General features: G+C 46.7%; 1 protein-coding gene across 2 annotated transcripts in view; it reads right to left on the reverse strand.

Moving 5' to 3' along the window:
* MAP3K14 (mitogen-activated protein kinase kinase kinase 14) overlaps positions 1-16,338 on the reverse strand; it is a 42,486-nt gene that overhangs the window by 18,026 nt on the left and 8,122 nt on the right. For both annotated transcript variants that reach the window (XR_012913093.1, XM_075994637.1), the window contains exon 2: positions 598-873. Coding sequence is in view for 1 of the 2 variants with exons in the window: in XM_075994637.1 (XP_075850752.1) it covers positions 598-853 (256 nt within the window). In the remaining variant the exon portion in view is untranslated. The remainder of the gene's footprint in view (positions 1-597; positions 874-16,338) is intronic.

Genomic DNA, 16,338 nt, shown 5'->3' on the forward strand with positions numbered 1-16,338 from the left:
GAGAGGACTCCTGGCCCTACCCAGCCCTCCTGGGAGTTTCTGCCTCGGGGGCGCCGCCATTACTAGTCATCTTGAGGTACGGGAGCAGAAGCAGAAAGGACTGGACCAGGCCTCACCCTGCTGTCCCTAGACTGGCCCAGCAGGCCTAAGAGCAGGGTGTTCATTCGCAGGGTGGGGCCGCTTCTAGGTGGAAGGTGGTGAAGGGCCTGCAGGCCTTGGCGGGGCTTTCCGGGAGACCTGGCCTTTCCTGTCTGGGCCTCTCCAGACGCTTGGGCTGCTCAAGGTCACAGCAGAAGGTTGCTGGCCTGCTTGCCAGTCCTGCAAAGAGCCCTGAGCATTCTGGCCTCTCACCCCCTCCCCGCACTCTGGTCACAATGGGTACAGCCTCCGCTCGCCAAGTCTCCCGGCTGTGTCCCATCCCAGCGCCTTTACGGATCCCACTTCATGCTGATTCTTGGCTTACACTCGCAGTTATGTCTGTGAATATCTTATCCAGTGGTCACCCTGACCTCTCTCCTCTGCAGGATCCCTGTGCCCAGCCACCCACCTGCAGGCCCACCCATCTGCCCCTGTGCCCACGCCAACCCCAGCCCTTACACTCTGCCTGGGCGATGATGGAGATGGCGGCCGGGCCTCCCTCGGAGCCTTCCTTGGCTGTGCCCTTGGTGATCACGTCATTCAGGATTTCCCACTTCCCGCAGAACACGGGGCTCTTCTCTACAGCCTCACGCTTGTAGATGGAGCTCTGTTTCTTGCCCATCGGCTGTGTCTTCTCCTTGGCTTTGGTGAGCTCCTTCTGCTGCCCGACTGCCGAGCCCGGGGCGCCTGGGCAGGCCATTTCCATCACTGCCATCTCCCAGGCTCACTCTTATCCTAAGAGAGACCAACAGGGAGCAGGTCACTGATGATCCCAGAGCCCAGGGGGCACAAGCCAGGCTGGGGTTGGAGGAGAAAGGCAGGGGCAAAGGGCCTCTGCCTCTTTATGCCACACGTGTTTATCCTCCAAACATCCCCAATGGGAACACAGTCAAGCTCTCAACATCTGCACATGTTCCATGTGGCATAGGCCCCTGACCCCACCAGCACCCCAACGTAAAAACTCCTCCACTGTGCCCAACGAGGAGGATACTGGCACATTCCCCATAGGATGGTGGTGGTACAAATATTTGGGTTGGTTCTTTCTTGCCTTTATAATGGCTGGATCTTTTTCTGTTGTTTGTTTTATGACAAACTGCTTCCCTAGGACAGGGTGGTGCATCCTATCCTCCAAAACCATCACCTCATTGACCCCACATCTGCCTCGCCTTTTTAGAGGACACGTCTACCTAAGCTGTCCCCAGTGGCTTTTCTCCACGTGGAGAGAATTAAGGTTTTGTTCTGTTTCCTAGCAGGAGGAGATATGTGTGTGTGTGTGTGTGTGTGCGCGCGCTTGTGCACGTCTATCTTACGAAGTCTAAAGCTTAGCATGCTAATGGCGCTCAGCACTTGGCTCCTCTTCCAAGATGCATCTGTGTGTGGCTCTCCAGAAGAAACTGACATGCTTCCTCCTCTAATGTCCAAACTCATTGACTGGAAACATCAAGGTGTCATTTTTCTTTCAGGCAACACATTGAGGGCCCTAACACCAATCTATACTCTAGAAATATGAGGACAAAGCACAAGACTTCACCTCTCTCTGGGTCCTGTCCTGCCCAGCCCTGCACGTTACCAAGGAAACTGCAAGGGCGCCGACAATCTGTACAAACAGCCTGCAGATTAGAATTGTTGTAAAAGAGAACAGCACCAATTTGAGATTGTTACCATTTGGAAACCTTTTTAAAGACAGGGACTTTTTAAAGGGCATGGCCCCTCTAGGGTGTGACTTGCTTTAGACAAAGCCTGAGGAGGTACCAAAGGCACAATAGGTTTTTGAATAATTGCTCTCTGGTGGTAGGTTGGTCTTGAAGCTGTTACTAACAGAGGTTGTCTTCCCTGCTGTAACTCCACAAAACGTGGCTCACTCCTCCTTTTGCTCCTGGGGCAGAATAGACCACATGAAGCCAAACCTGTAATGCCTCTGGCCTTTTGCCCCATCAGGCCTGAAGATTAAATGAGACAGTCTCGAAAGTGGAGAAATACCAGGTCAAAGCCTTCTTCCTACTGAATCTGCTTCACTCATCTTTTTCCACCACGATGGCTATGAAAGGCTGAGTCAGCTTGATTGGGGTGGGGGTTGCTGGTGGTGTCTCTGTCTTCAGGGGCTTCCTGGCTTTGAACTCAGAGCAGCTCCAGCTTCCCGCATGGAGGCCTGGATTTGGTTCTGAAGGCGAGATACCGAGGAGGCTGAACCGGCAATCTCACTGCTACCTGACGGTCTGAAGAAGTCTAAGGGTTGTTCTGATGTCCCCTTAGGCAAACGGCCTCCAAGGCAGGCTATTTTTCTGACAAAAAATAGACTTTCATCCCACCGCAGACCTCCCCAACCCGTGCCACTCCAAATAACAAGCTGATCTAAGGCCTCGAGTCAATCCTACCTTTCTCACCCTCTTTAGCAGGGTTAATGAAATGTTAAGAAACCTCCTAACCTAACAGCAATAGAGCTTGCAGGGGGTTTGACCTGGCTTTAACCGCCTCATTTTTATTTGAAGAATCTGAGGCCCAATTAAGTGGAGACTTGCCCCAAATCACTAGCCCCTGTGTGGCACAACACACCCGGACCCCAGACCCCAGGCTCTCTGGGCTGCTCCCAGGTCACGGGCAAACGCAGGAGGCAGCGCTCTTGGTCCTCCCCAGTCAGAGGGGGCCTTGCACGCAGTGCCTCCTCCTGCATACGGCGGCATGGCAGGGCACAGATGACACAACTGACGAGGCTGAATGAGGGACTCGAAGCACAAAGAGTGCTTTTCCATAACCTCTAGAGACAGGATGATCCTGAGCACTGAGGATGAAGACAGTTCCACCTGGCGAGTGAGAACAATGAGGCCCAATAGAGGGGAGGTTGCTCCCAGCGCTACTCAGAGACCTAGCTGTACTCGGGCCCAGGCAGCCTGTGTCTGTCTGGCATGGCCCAACCGAGTGTTCTGGATAGCTCATCCTGAGCTAGAGCTCCTCCAGAGAGGCGTGGGGCACCCGTCAGCCCCAGGAGCCATCTTTCCTCTTGGTGGTCAGCTGGCCAGGGCCCCGATCCTCCCTCCACGAGTGCGCAGGCTCCCTCTCCTCAGAGGAGAAGTTGGGGCTAAGGCAGCCACGCTTGGAGCCTCATTTGCAGTCCCCTGGTGACTCATCCCACAGCCTGGCAGGCAGACTGTAACAAGGAGGCTGTTGAGAAGCTGACCCAGCAGATGGCAGCTGAACTTGTGAAGGGCAAGGGGAAAACAGGCTGATCTTCACCTCCCGGGGGCACAAATCATGGCCTGGGAGCTGTAAAGCTTCTCCTGTGGCTGGCTTTCCTGTGCCACATGACCATGACTCAGACCTTCACGGACAGCCTCCAAGTTTAAGAGGCTATTCTTGGGACACTTTGGCCCGATAGCAGTTCCCTACACCTACACGCACGCTTGCCCCTCCCTCCCTCCCTGCTTCTACCTGGGTTCTAGTCTACAGAAATCAGGGTTCTGTATTCAGCCTGGGACTGCTGGCGGGTGGCCTTCCCAGCCCAGGGCTTTGGCCTCTGACTTGTCACCCCAGCTCACAGTTCTGCAGCTTCACCCCTTCTCTCTCCTGCAGCAAGTGGGGAGTGAGGACTAAATGCCTCTATCTTTGAAGGCAGGTCTAAATCCTGATCCGTTCCTCAGTCCGGACACTCTCCCAGCTCCATTCGGGCCCCAAATGCACTCAGCCCTCTGCTCTCTGCAGCAGCTGAGGACGTGAGCAGTGGCAACAGCCAAACCACTCGGCTCACCCACAAACCCAAGCAAACAAAACAGGAAAGGAAAGGAGAATTCAGTATTCTTTTAGGCCTGGCATATACACACTGCATGCTCTCCCTTCTGTGATGTGTCCATGGCCCCTGGAGAAGTCTGGGGGTAGGAATGACCTAGATGGTACCAGATCGACCTGTGGGCATATTTGTATGAGGGTTTCTTAATCTGGGGTTAAGGATAGCTTCAGGGAAGTCTGTGAGCCCCAGAAACTATATGCAATTTGCATTTTTCCAGGGAAGACTTGGTCTGAGCTTCCCCCACATTCTCTAGGGGTCTTCCATTCTTCCACTAAGGGTGCTCTAGTCTCCTTAGAAGATCAGACTGGGGCTAAATGCCTGATTCTGGCTCTACTCTTTCATTCCAAGGAAAGCTCTCTAATGTAGCAGTTTCCAAACGGACTGCAAGTTAGAACAACCAGATTGAGTTCTTAAAATGCACTCCTTCTAGACCTACTGAATCAGAGTCACTGGGCACAAGGCCCAGAATCTGTTCGTCATACACATTCTCTGGACGATTCTGATGCCAAGGGGCCAGGATGTCACTTGACCCCTGCTCTTTACTCTAAGGCTACACTGTTCAAAATGGTAGCCACTAGCAACATGTGGCTATTTATATTTAATTAAAATGAAATAAAATTAAAAAATCACTTCCTCTGTTACATTAACTACCATATTGGACAATACAGATAAAGAACATTTCAATCACTGCAGAAAATTCTATTGGAAAGTGCTGGTCTGAGGCTAAGACAACAATGTTTTCTCTGACAGCAAAATTTCTGTTCCTTGGATTCTGGGACAGGAATGGGGCTTAGACTAAATGAATTTTTTATTCATTGGAAGATGCAAAAGTATTATTTTAAATGTTGATCTTTAAGATGATAACCTTTCTAAAATGTATCATATTTCAGTTCCCTGTTTTGGTAAGCCTAGTACAGTAAAAATGCCAGATTAGGAACCAGAAGTTATGGGTTCTACCCTTGGCAAGTTTTTTTTTTTTTTTTTTAAAGAGCAGGGGGACCATTTTTGTCAAATGAAATCATACCTCGACTTCCAATGTCTGAAAGAGCTAGAAGCATGCAACTGGCATGTAAGTCACATCAGAACAGCTGCTCTGGCTAAAGGAGGTGGGCAAGTGCGCCACACGCTCAGCCTCCCTTCATCCACCAAGGACATCTGTAGAATCCTAGGTCTCCACAAAAAGAGTTTGGAAACCAGTGGCCTAGGAAATCATTTGAGGTTTCTTTTATTTCTGAGAACTTAGCCCATTTGTCAGGATTATTTGAGGGCTGGATGACTCCAATTCAGAATAGTAATTGTCAATATTTACTGAGCATCTACCATTTTAATCTCACTTTCAGATGTGAAGAAATGGCTTGGAGAAGTTCGGTAGCATGTTAAAAAAGTTAGGCAGTTACAGGTTGCAAAGATGGCGTTGAACCCAGGCTTTTGCCTTCTGAGCCTGCATCTAAACCTTGAGCAGGCCACTTCGCTTCTCTGAGATTCTTCTATTAGCTTCTTGAGGTTGTTTCAGGACTGAACGAGGGAGAGTACATGAAATGCCAGTCAGTGTGCCTGGCCAATAGAAGATGCTATGACTGAATGTTCACTCCCTTGCCTGTCACCAAGCTACTAAAAGCCATCACTGAGATGATGGGACTTCTCTGTTTCAGCGCCATACAGTCACGGCGTTTGGTGCCTTACATAAGTCATTCAACACTTAGAGTCATTCAACACTGTGTATGAAAGAGAAATAAATATCTGTCTTACAGAGCCATCTTGAAAATGTCCACTAAGCGGCCATGGCAAATCTCTCTCACGATTATTTCATCTGGAAGTCAAAACTTGTCCTCCTCTGAATGCCCAGAGGGGATAAATAGCAGAAGTAGAATGACTCAACTTCCTTAGTAAGATATTAGTTACAAACCAATCTTCTCCTGACTTCCTCTTTTAAGCCTTCAGCTCGTCTGGCCATCAGGCCACAATGGGCAAGCCTCTGCCTATCAAAAATGTGGGGCTGTGCAGATGGGAACCAACAGCAAGTGGCAGGCAGAGAGAGAGCTGCCCTGGCAAAACAGCCATCTGGCTAGGCAGCCCCAGAGGTCCTCATACGAGTTCAGCCGTGGCTCCCCTTTCTGCCCTGCCTGCCCTCCCCCAGGCCCCGCTCCCAGCCTGTGTGCCAGACCGATCCCTTCACTTGCCTGAGCCAGGCAGCAGTGAGCAACCTCTGAATCTCTTCCTCTGCTCACTCTGTTCCTCCCACAGGGAATGCCTTCTTGCCTTCCTCCTTTATTAATGTCTGTCCAGATCTCAACCATCCTTTGAGACCTATCTCCCCAGGGAAGCCTTTTATAGTTGGCTTCTGCAGGCACTCAACAAGTGTTCAACGAGTGTCTCCTGAGTGCCATGGAATGTGATAACCACCGCCATTCATAAGTTTCTTCTGTGTGCTGGGCACTGTGCTAGGTGCTTTCTCTGCAACTCTGCAAGGTTGGGAATATTATCTCCATTTCACAGATGAAAAAAACTAAGGCCCAGAGAGGTACATTACTTGAAAGAACAAATGAGGCTCAATTTATACAACTAGAGCATGTAACATGGGGTTAGGGCTCAAGCCAGGACACTGCTGGCCCACTCCCAAGGACCACCAGTTCCTTTCCATAATAAAAGCTTGTTGGCAGAGGTAACTGGACCATCCAGGACCTGAGTAATATTACTTACTACCCATGTGGATATTACCACCCACATGGACATTACCATCCCTATTTTACTTTAGGATCTGCCCATCTACTGTTGGTAATAATTTCTTAGCTGTGTAGGCAGGAAGCACAAGAACTAAAAATTAGGGTTCTCATCATTAAGGGTTGAATCAGCAATAAATGTGTCAGACTTCTAGTTGAGTTATACCAGTACATGCTTCTAGATGTTATGATTTTCAACTTGATTAGTTTAACAGGTCATTTCATTTTCTTAAAACAATCAAATACACACATGCAAACAAGAGTTCTAGGGGGGACGGTGCCACCTTCATTGAAAGAACCACTGAAGGATGTGTTTTGGAAAGAAGAAAAGTAAACAACAGAAAAGAAGTGGCATGCAAGTTGGCAGGCACAGATACGATGCGTCAGTCAATTTAATTAAACAATTGAACAGAAACATTAGTTTAAAGTATTTTAGAACATTAAAATCTAGACAACAATAATAAGGAAGAAGAATAGAGTGTGTTGTTCCATGAGTAAAGAGTAATAAAATCCTCGTCTTTTGGTGGAATTTACATTTGAAAATGTTTACATTTTATTAGAAAAAAATTACAGTTAAGTATGTATATTAAAATTTAAGAGTTAATTACTATAATAATGGATATACAATTCAGAACTTTTCAAACCAGAAGGGTAAAGAAGAAAAAATAGAAAACTTTGTCATTGTGACAGAAAGCAAGGGGTGGGGGGACAAGAAGCAAAAAGGACAATAAATATAAAGTGAAAACACAAGTTAAGGTAGCAGAAATAAGTCAAAATATTAATATATCATTAAGCACAATATACACGAATAATTTAAAAAACAGACAATCAGACAGGATTTAAAAAGATCCAGCGAGATGGCTCTTTTTAAAAGAAACAAAACACACGCCTGTAATTGTAGCACTTTGAGAGGCTAAGGCGGGAGGATTGCTTGAGCTCAGGAGTTCGAGACCAGCCTGAGCAAGAGCGAGACTCCGTCTCTACTATAAATAGAAAGAAATTACCCAAACAACTAAAAATAGAAAAAATAAGCTGGGCATGGTGGCACGTGCCTGTAGTCCCAGCTACTTGGGAGGCTGAGGCAGGAGGTTGAAGTTGCTGTGAGCTAGGCTGACGCCATGGGACTCTAGCCCAGGCAAGAGAGCGAGACTCTGTCTCAAAAAAAAAAAAAAATAATAAAAATAAATAAATAAAAGAAACAAAACAAAATATAGGTAAGTTAGAAATAAAGGGATAGAAAGATATGCCAGGCCAACACTAAACAAAAACAGGTAATATTCATATCTGACAAAATACATAAGACAAAAAGCTATGATCACTTATAGGCACGCAGTAAAGAGCCGCAAATCCAATGACTGGAGGCAGCTTGAGGCTGTATGTTGAGTAAGGTGCTGGCTTCAAAGCGTCCTGTGCAACTGCAGAGCGCTGCAGGGGCTTACGCCAGCAGTCCTTGGGCATGTGCTGGGCGCTGTGCTGCGCACTGGGAGTACACGGAGGAAGACTCTGCAGTCCCTGAGGAGCTTACAGTCTACTGGGGGAAAGAGACATGTAGTTAGAAGATCACAAGGACAGAGAGACACACAGCAGATGCAATGGGAAAACACACACACCCGGCCTGGGAGGTGTCAGGAAAGGCTTCCTAAAGGAGGCCGAGTCTCAAGGGGTGAGCAAAAATTACTTAAGAAACAGGAGAGGGTATTCCAAGCAGAGGGGATGGCACAGGGCAAGGCACAGAGGTGAGTTTGTGTAGGAATCACAAATAGTTCGAAGTTGCTGGGGGGAAAGCTTAAGTTGGGTAGCTGCAGAGGAGGCTGGAGATGGAGTTCAGCTCATGGAAACACACTTGGTCCTCACACGCATCCCAGAATTTAAACTCTCAGAAGAATGACAGGTATAATTCTGTATTCTACCCAGACTTGGGGGCAGAGAACCAGATGCAGGTACCTACAGGGTAGGGGCGGAAGGTGGCTGCTGGGCCTTAAATGAAAACCGCGCCATTGGTACAGAAGTCCTGCCCTGGCCTGGGCCACAGACAATACCACAAGTTACAGGCCTCTGGAAGGCTTGCTTAACTCTTTCCCTTGGGCAGAGAGACAGACTCTCTGTGTGATCATCGGGACATAGGAGCACATGTTGAGGAAGGAGGAAGGGGCATTACTGGGGCCTGCACGCTGGCGCTGGGAGTGACACTCAGCTGGAGGAATCCCAAAACCTGTCTCACCGGCCAGCTTGAAGCCTGCTTCCCAGGAGAGCAATTTCTGTGAAACATCTTCCATTAAGGAGGATATGAAATGTGAAGGTACATCAATCACTCAAATCGTACAGATCAATTATAAAAAAGAAAGCCGACATGCCCACAAAAACGCAGTCTCGCTGCCAATTCCACAGTTCAACCTGCAGGGTAAATAAGATTTATGGGATAAAATTTATGGAATATAATTTATGACTGTCCTCCAATTTCCACCACACGCCCGACAATGCTGGCTACCCAGGCCTGCAGAAACACAAGGCCCCCTCAGGTGTTCAAGGCAATGACCTCACATCTAGCCTATTAGCATAGGTACCCACTTCCAGCTTCTCCTCGTTCTCTGCCCACCCCACGCTGGTGCCAAGCTAATTCTGAAACATTACATCCTTAAGACGACCTCAAGCTCAAAGATATCTGTTGGCTCTGCACTGCTTATGGGCCCAGTCCCAACTCTGTGGTCCATAATCTATCTGACCACTGTTTCCCCAAACACAGGGTTTGGCTTTGGCCAGTCTGATCTCTCCACAACCTCCCCTCACTACTCCACTCTACAGGTCTCCACGTGTGCCATGTCGCTGTGTGGGCACCCTGCACAACCCGCTGTCCTTCAGAGCGAGGCTCAGCCCCCACCTTCAGGAAGCTCCTCCCAGCAGCTCCACTGCACTGGCGATGGCCTCCTTTTCTGACCACTCACAGCACCTGATTCTTTCCTCATCCTCACCCTGGCCCTTAATCACACCCTCACTGCCCTTTACTCATCCAATGAAATAATGTAGGGAACTCTGGAGACGATAAAGCATCAAACTGAGCGAAGATAAGAAGACACACACTTTTTGTGTGTACAACTCACACAACTGCGATCTATGTATGGAGCAAACAGATGCATAATCAAAGAGGTTCAGAGTATTTTTTTTTTTTATGGACAGGGTAGTGCTCTGTCACCCAGACTAGAGTGCAGTGGCATGATCATAACTTTCTGTAACCTTGAACTCCTGAGCTCAAGTGATCCTCCTGCCTCAGCCTCCTGAGTAGCTGGGACTATAGGCGTATGCCACCACACCTGGCTAATTTTTTCTATTTTTAATAGAGATGGGGTTTTGCTTTTGCTCAGGCTGATCTCAAACTCTTGAGCTCAAGCAATCCTCCCACCTCGGCCTCTCAGAGTGCTAGGATTACAGGCCTGAGCCACTGAGCCCGGCCGGGATACAACGTTTTTTTTTTTTTTTTTTTTGAGACAGAATCTCACTTTGTTGCCTGGTCTAGAGTGCTGTGGTGTCAGCCTAGCTCACAGCAACCTCAAATTCCAAGGCTCAAGCAATCCTTCTGCCTCAGCCTCCCAAGTAGCTGGGACTGTAAGCATGCGCCACCATGCCTGGCTAATTTTTTTTTCTATGTATTTTTAGTTGGCCAATTAATTTCTTTCTCTTTTTAGTAGAGACAGGGTCTTGCTCTTGCTCAGTCTGGTTTTGAACTCCTGACCTTGAGCGATCCGCCCGCCTCAGCCTCCCAGAATGCTAGAATTACAGGTGTGAACCACGGTGCCCGGCCCGGGATACAATGTTAATAGAGAAAGGACATGATTATATTTAAAGTGTGATCCCACATGCATGTATCTGTATATACCAACATTTATAAAAACACAGACATCAAGCATAGACATGTACCAATGGTTCTTTCTTGGTGGTGGGCTTGTGAATGTGGGCTCGTTAATATTTTTATAACTGTCTAATGTTTTCCACATTTTTTCAGTGAGTATACATTTCCTTAGCTTTCATTTTTTAACAGATAATGTTTCTAAGTGGTTAAAAAAAAGGATATATAATGAAAAGCGTTAAGTCCCACGCGCCCCTCCTCCATTCCTCTGAGGAGATGCCTGCTACCGGTTTCTTGTATATTCCTCTACAGTTCTCTGTGGAGTATTACTTTTTCTTTTTTTTTTTTTTTGAGACAGAGTCTTACTCTGTGGCCCTGGGTAGAATGCAGTGGGGTCATCATAGCTCGCTGCAACCTCAAATTCCTGGGCTCAAGTGATCCTCCTGCCTCAGCCTCCTGAGTAGCTGGGACCATAGGCACGTACCACAATGCCCGGCTAACTTTTCTATTTTTAGTATAGACAGGGTCTCACTCTTGCTCAGGATGGTCTCAAACTCCTGACCTCAAGCAATCCTCCCACCTTAGCCTCACAGAGTGCTAGGATTACAGGTGTGAGCCACTATGCTTGGCCTCTGTGGAGCATTACTTTTATAATAAAAACAGGTTATAACTAAAAAAGGATCTCTTTTATTTATTATTTATTTATTTATTTATTGATTTTTTTTTTTTTTTGAGACAGAGTCTCGCTTTGTTGCCCAGCCTAGAGTGAGTGCGTGACGTCAGCCTAGCTCACAGCAACCTCAAACTCATGGGCTCAAGCAATCCTTCTGCCTCAGCCTCCCGAGTGGCTGGGACTACAGGCATGAGCCACCATACCCAGCTAATTTTTTCTGTATATATTAGTTGGTCAATTAATTTTTTTCTATTTATAGTAGAGACGGGGTCTCGCTCTTGCTCAGGCTGGTTTCGAACTCCTGACCTCTAGCAATCCACCCGTCTCGGGCTCCCAGAGTGCTAGGAGGATCTCTTGTTATAGGCTGAGAATTTAGGAGGCATTTGGTCCACATTTGAGAATGGGGTAATAAATATGTGATGAACTGCTTCCCCCCCCACCCTGGAAACCTTGCCAGGACCTCTGTGGCTGAGTTCTGGCAGCTGGCCACTAAAACAGAAGGCTGGAGATGGGCGAGCTTGCCCCTGCTGGTTTTGGTTTCCATTTTACTCCCTTTCTGGTTCTCCCCTGGGGACTGTGAGTTTTATCAGTTGTGACTCAAGGGAGAAGGAAGGTGCTCAGAGATGGCTTGATGAGCCGTCCTCAACTCTGATGGCTATGGCTTCCTGCTTTTAGTTATAATCAACCAATGACAAATGCATGCAGCTGGAGGTAAGGGATGCTCGTGGGCATGAGTGGCCCCATAAAGAGTGAAAAAAAGCAGAAGTGGACCAGAGAGAAAGGCACCAGCCCTTCTCCGCTGCTTTCGTGAGGGGGTGGCACTGGAGGGCTGGCCCCAGTCTGGGAAACCCACGGGAGGCAAGTTTTCCTGGTTAACCTTTCCTATGTCCCTTATATATAATTTCTGACCCTGCTTTAAAAAAATTTTTTTTGAAGTACAAAAGTAATAGCTGTTCATTGTAAAAAGGTAAATAATTCAAAAGCATATAGAGGAAAAAAACCTGGAACAAAACCAAAAAAACAAACCCACAACAACAATCTCTGCACCATCCCCTTTTCCCTTCAATGTAAGAAACACTTAAGTTTCATGTAAATTCTTCTGGCTCCATTACTATACACATAGAAATATATAATTGGGGACTATTTTTAAAATAAACATGGGACTATGCATACACAATATTACACAAGTTGCATCTTTCACTTAACGATATGTTATGGATACTGTTCCATTTCAACATATGTAGATCTATGTCACTCATTTTAATGGTTCCATAAGATCATGGCGCAGATGTAACATCATTTCTCTATCTATTCTTCTATGGATAGACTTTGTTTCTAATTTTCCCCTTATAAGTAATACTACAAAAAACCTCACCCTTCTTCATATCTTTGTATACCTGTACAAATAATTCTAGGTGGTAAATTCCTGGGATTGGAATTTCTTGGTGACCTTTTTGTTAGTGGGCCATCTTTTCTGTCCTGTTTCTATGTGTCAGGGAAGTAGGCAGCATCAGACAGGGGGTTCCCAAACATTATATTAGTTATTTGCTGGATAGATACTATCCTTGCCTGCAAGGTGCTTCCAATCTAGTTGAGAAGAAAATGAATGATGCATAAATAAAGGATAAAAGAATCACAAAATCAGCAGGGCCCTTGAAAGTAGTATTTTTCAACATACCCCTTACTAATCACGAGGGATGGCTATCTAGCTACATAGGATGGCCATGGAGTCAAAAGATCTGAGTTTGAATCTTAGTCTCTCAACACTCTGGTGTGTGACAATGGGCAGGTCACTTAATCTGAGACTTAGACGGGTCTCATCTATAAAATAGAGATCCTCAACCCTATGTAACAGGATTTTATAGGACCATCAAACGCAACAAACAATGTTTAAATTATACAATACAGTGCCTGGCATGCCGTGGGCACTCAGTAAACATTAGTGGAACCTCCAGTGAGACGGAAGCTATTATGAGTGGTCTTTGCTGTGACTGGAAGTGTGGCTTGTTTGAAAGTCCTTGCCCATGCAGAGCTGAAACCTACCCGCCACAGCTACTAGTATCAGACGGAAAGTCTGGAACAAACACTGTCACAGGCAGAGGAGGAGAATCCTGAGAACAGACGGGCAGAATGATCAGCAAGAAAAGGGCCACCCCTAGGATGGCCTTGAAAGAGCATTAAACACATTCCACCTGGCTCCATCTCCACTTGCAGTGCCATAGCCCTGAATGGACTGAGGAATGACCCGCTGGTGCATGATGGACCGGGACCTACAATTCCTTGGCAGCTAGAATTGAAATTAGTCATCCTTTGGTCATCTTTGGGTGTTTTCAACAATCCACTGCTATTTATTCGAGGGCTGTCTGGAAAGTATCCAGCCACGTAACCGTTCTCATTATATTAACAATGGCTGGATACTTTCTGAACAGAGTTTGTATACACACAATTACTGACAGCTACAATTCTAGCTGTCAATAATAATACAGATTAATAATAATGGCTGCTATTATTGCCTGCTATGTATGTACTAGGTAACACATGCAGTATTTCTTGAACCTTGCAACTCTGTGAGCAAGCCACTAACATCATTCCTTCATGGGGTGGGGAGAAACTGAGGTTCAGCAGGTCAAGTAATTTGCCCAAGGCCACATTGCAGGGAAGTGGCAGCAGCAGGATTCTCACATGGGACTTTTATGGCAAAGCCCATAGTCTTAACCATGACACTTAATCTTCCAAATGATTTAAGCTTTAAAAATTGAGAACCAAATGTGAAGCTGTCACAAGCCAAAGGTTTGTTAGTGAGAAGCCCAGGGATTGACCTAGGAGGAAGCACCTTAATTAGGAAGCACATACACAGCCAGCCTATGTTCTGGAAAAGGCAACTTTAAAATGACAATGAGAAGCAAAGACTCTAAGCTGGACTGCTGGCAGGCCTGTGTTCTTTAGCCTACTCATGTCCGACATAGCTGGGGCCACCCCAAGGACCAATTCTATGATAAAGCTCAAATTTGCCATTCATGTTATTAATATAAAGTCTGGCTCTAGGCTTCTTGAGCCTATCTGCTGTTCTTTTATAACAACTTTTTCTTCTTCTGTTTTGAGACAGGGTCTTGCTCTGTTGCCTGAGGTAGAGCGCAGTGATGAGATCATAGCTCGCTACAGCCTCCAACTCCTGAGCTCAAGTGATCCTCCTGCTTTAGCCTCCCAAGTAGCCAGGACCACAGGTACACGCCACCTGCCCGGCTAATTTTCTATTTTTTGTAGAGACAGGGTCTCGCTATTGCCCCGGCTAAGCATCAACTTCTATCTTCAAAAATGTGATCAATACTGTGTTGCCAGGCCCCCTGATATCGGGCATTTTATAGGCTTTAAAAGAAAAATGTTACAATGGCATTTTCAAATCAACTTTCAAATCCTTTGCATGGGCTGGGCACAGTGGCTCACGCCTATAATCCTAGCACTCTGGAAGGCCAAGGTGGGCGGATTGCTCAAGGTCAGGAGTTCGAAACCAGCCTGAGCGAGACCCCATCTCTATTATAAATAGAAAGAAATTAATTGGCCAACTAATATATATAGAAAAAAAAATTAGCTGGGCATGGTGGCACATGCCTGTAGTCCCAGCTACTCCGGAGGCTGAGGCAGCAGGATTGCTTGGGCCCAGGAGTTTGAGGTTGCTGTGAGCTAGGCTGACACCATGGCACTCACTCTAGCCTGGGCAACAAAGTGAGACTCTGTCTCAGAAAAAAAAAAAAAATCCTTTGCACTAGGAGAGCCAACAGCAATTGAAAAGATGCCACAGGGGACATCCTTGATCCAGAGAGACCAATGTGCGATTGGAATGCAAGAGAACATGAGGGGGAAAGTAGTATCAAGAAAAAAAGCCAGCACATGTGCACTTCATTTTATACAATAAGCAGCGAGAAATTTTTTTATGTATGTCACACACACAAAACTTCAAATGTCATTGAAATCTGTAAGTTAGGGTATTTTGTGTAAGTGGATATTCTGATTAAGTGGGGCCTGCGGTGTATACCACTCAACAATGACCACTTTCCGAAGACTACAATGCCACAAACTGCCCTCGACACTAAAATCATGCCAAACACAACCAGTTTCTTTGATGAGTCAAAATGTACTTTGTGATCTTGCCAAGCCTTGAGGTCATCTGTACAAGCAACGTGCTGGTTGTGAAAAACAACTCTCCTTATTTAACCTTTTGGATTGGATTCGGAGCGAGGAGCAATTCCCTAGGCTACGGTCAATCCTGCTGAAATACCAACCACCTGCCTTGTTCTAGGTTTGGAAACCTGGTTTTTACAGGTGGGAGTGGCTTCAAGCGGGGGACACCTGAATCAAGACAAGATGAAGAAAGATAGGCTAGGGCTCCCTATATGGGAGGAGGCTTCAAGTTCATTGTAGTCACTAGTGACTGGTTCTAAAATTGAGGAACTAGTTTGAGGAACTTCAGAATAAACAAGAAACCCAAACAAGTCAGCTTTCCACGGAAGGCTTCCAACGCATGGGGGGAATGGAGGGAAGCACGGGTCCAGCTTGGCCCTTTGGTGTGGGAACCGTGACCCTGTCCCTAGTTTCAGATGCTGCCCTACGCACTCTTTGACAAGCTGGCACGAGTAACCAGCTTGAGAACATGAGTGGCAAGGGGTCCCTTTATAATAAGGGATCATATTGTTCCCTTCCCTGGGAAGGGAGCGAAGGCTTGGGACATGGGACATGACATCCCTGTCATATTTTCAGAGGATCTCAGCCCGATTCCTTGGTAAAGGAGGCTGAATTGTGAAACAACCTGTGGCTCTCTCATCCTCTCTCAGGCTCGCAGGACCTAGTTAGGAGGAGTTTGGATTTGAGTCTGGTACTTTTTTTTTTTTTTTTTTGAGACACAGTCTCACACTGTTGCTGGGGCTAGAATGCCATGGCGTCAGCCTAGCTCACAGCAACCTCAAACTCCTGGGCTCAAGCAATCCTTTTGCCTCAGCCTTCTGAGTAGCTGGGACTACAGGCATGCGCCACCATGCCTGGCTAATTTTTTCTATATATTTTTAGTTGTTTGGCTAATTTCTTTCTATTTTTAGTAGAGATGGGGTCTCGCTCTTGCTCAGGCTGGTTTTGAACGCCTGACCTTGAGCGATCCTCCCACCTCGGCTTCCCAGAGTGCTAGAATTATAGG

Source organism: Microcebus murinus, chromosome 18 (genome assembly GCF_040939455.1).
Source record: "Microcebus murinus isolate Inina chromosome 18, M.murinus_Inina_mat1.0, whole genome shotgun sequence".
Classification (NCBI taxonomy): domain Eukaryota; kingdom Metazoa; phylum Chordata; class Mammalia; order Primates; family Cheirogaleidae; genus Microcebus; species Microcebus murinus.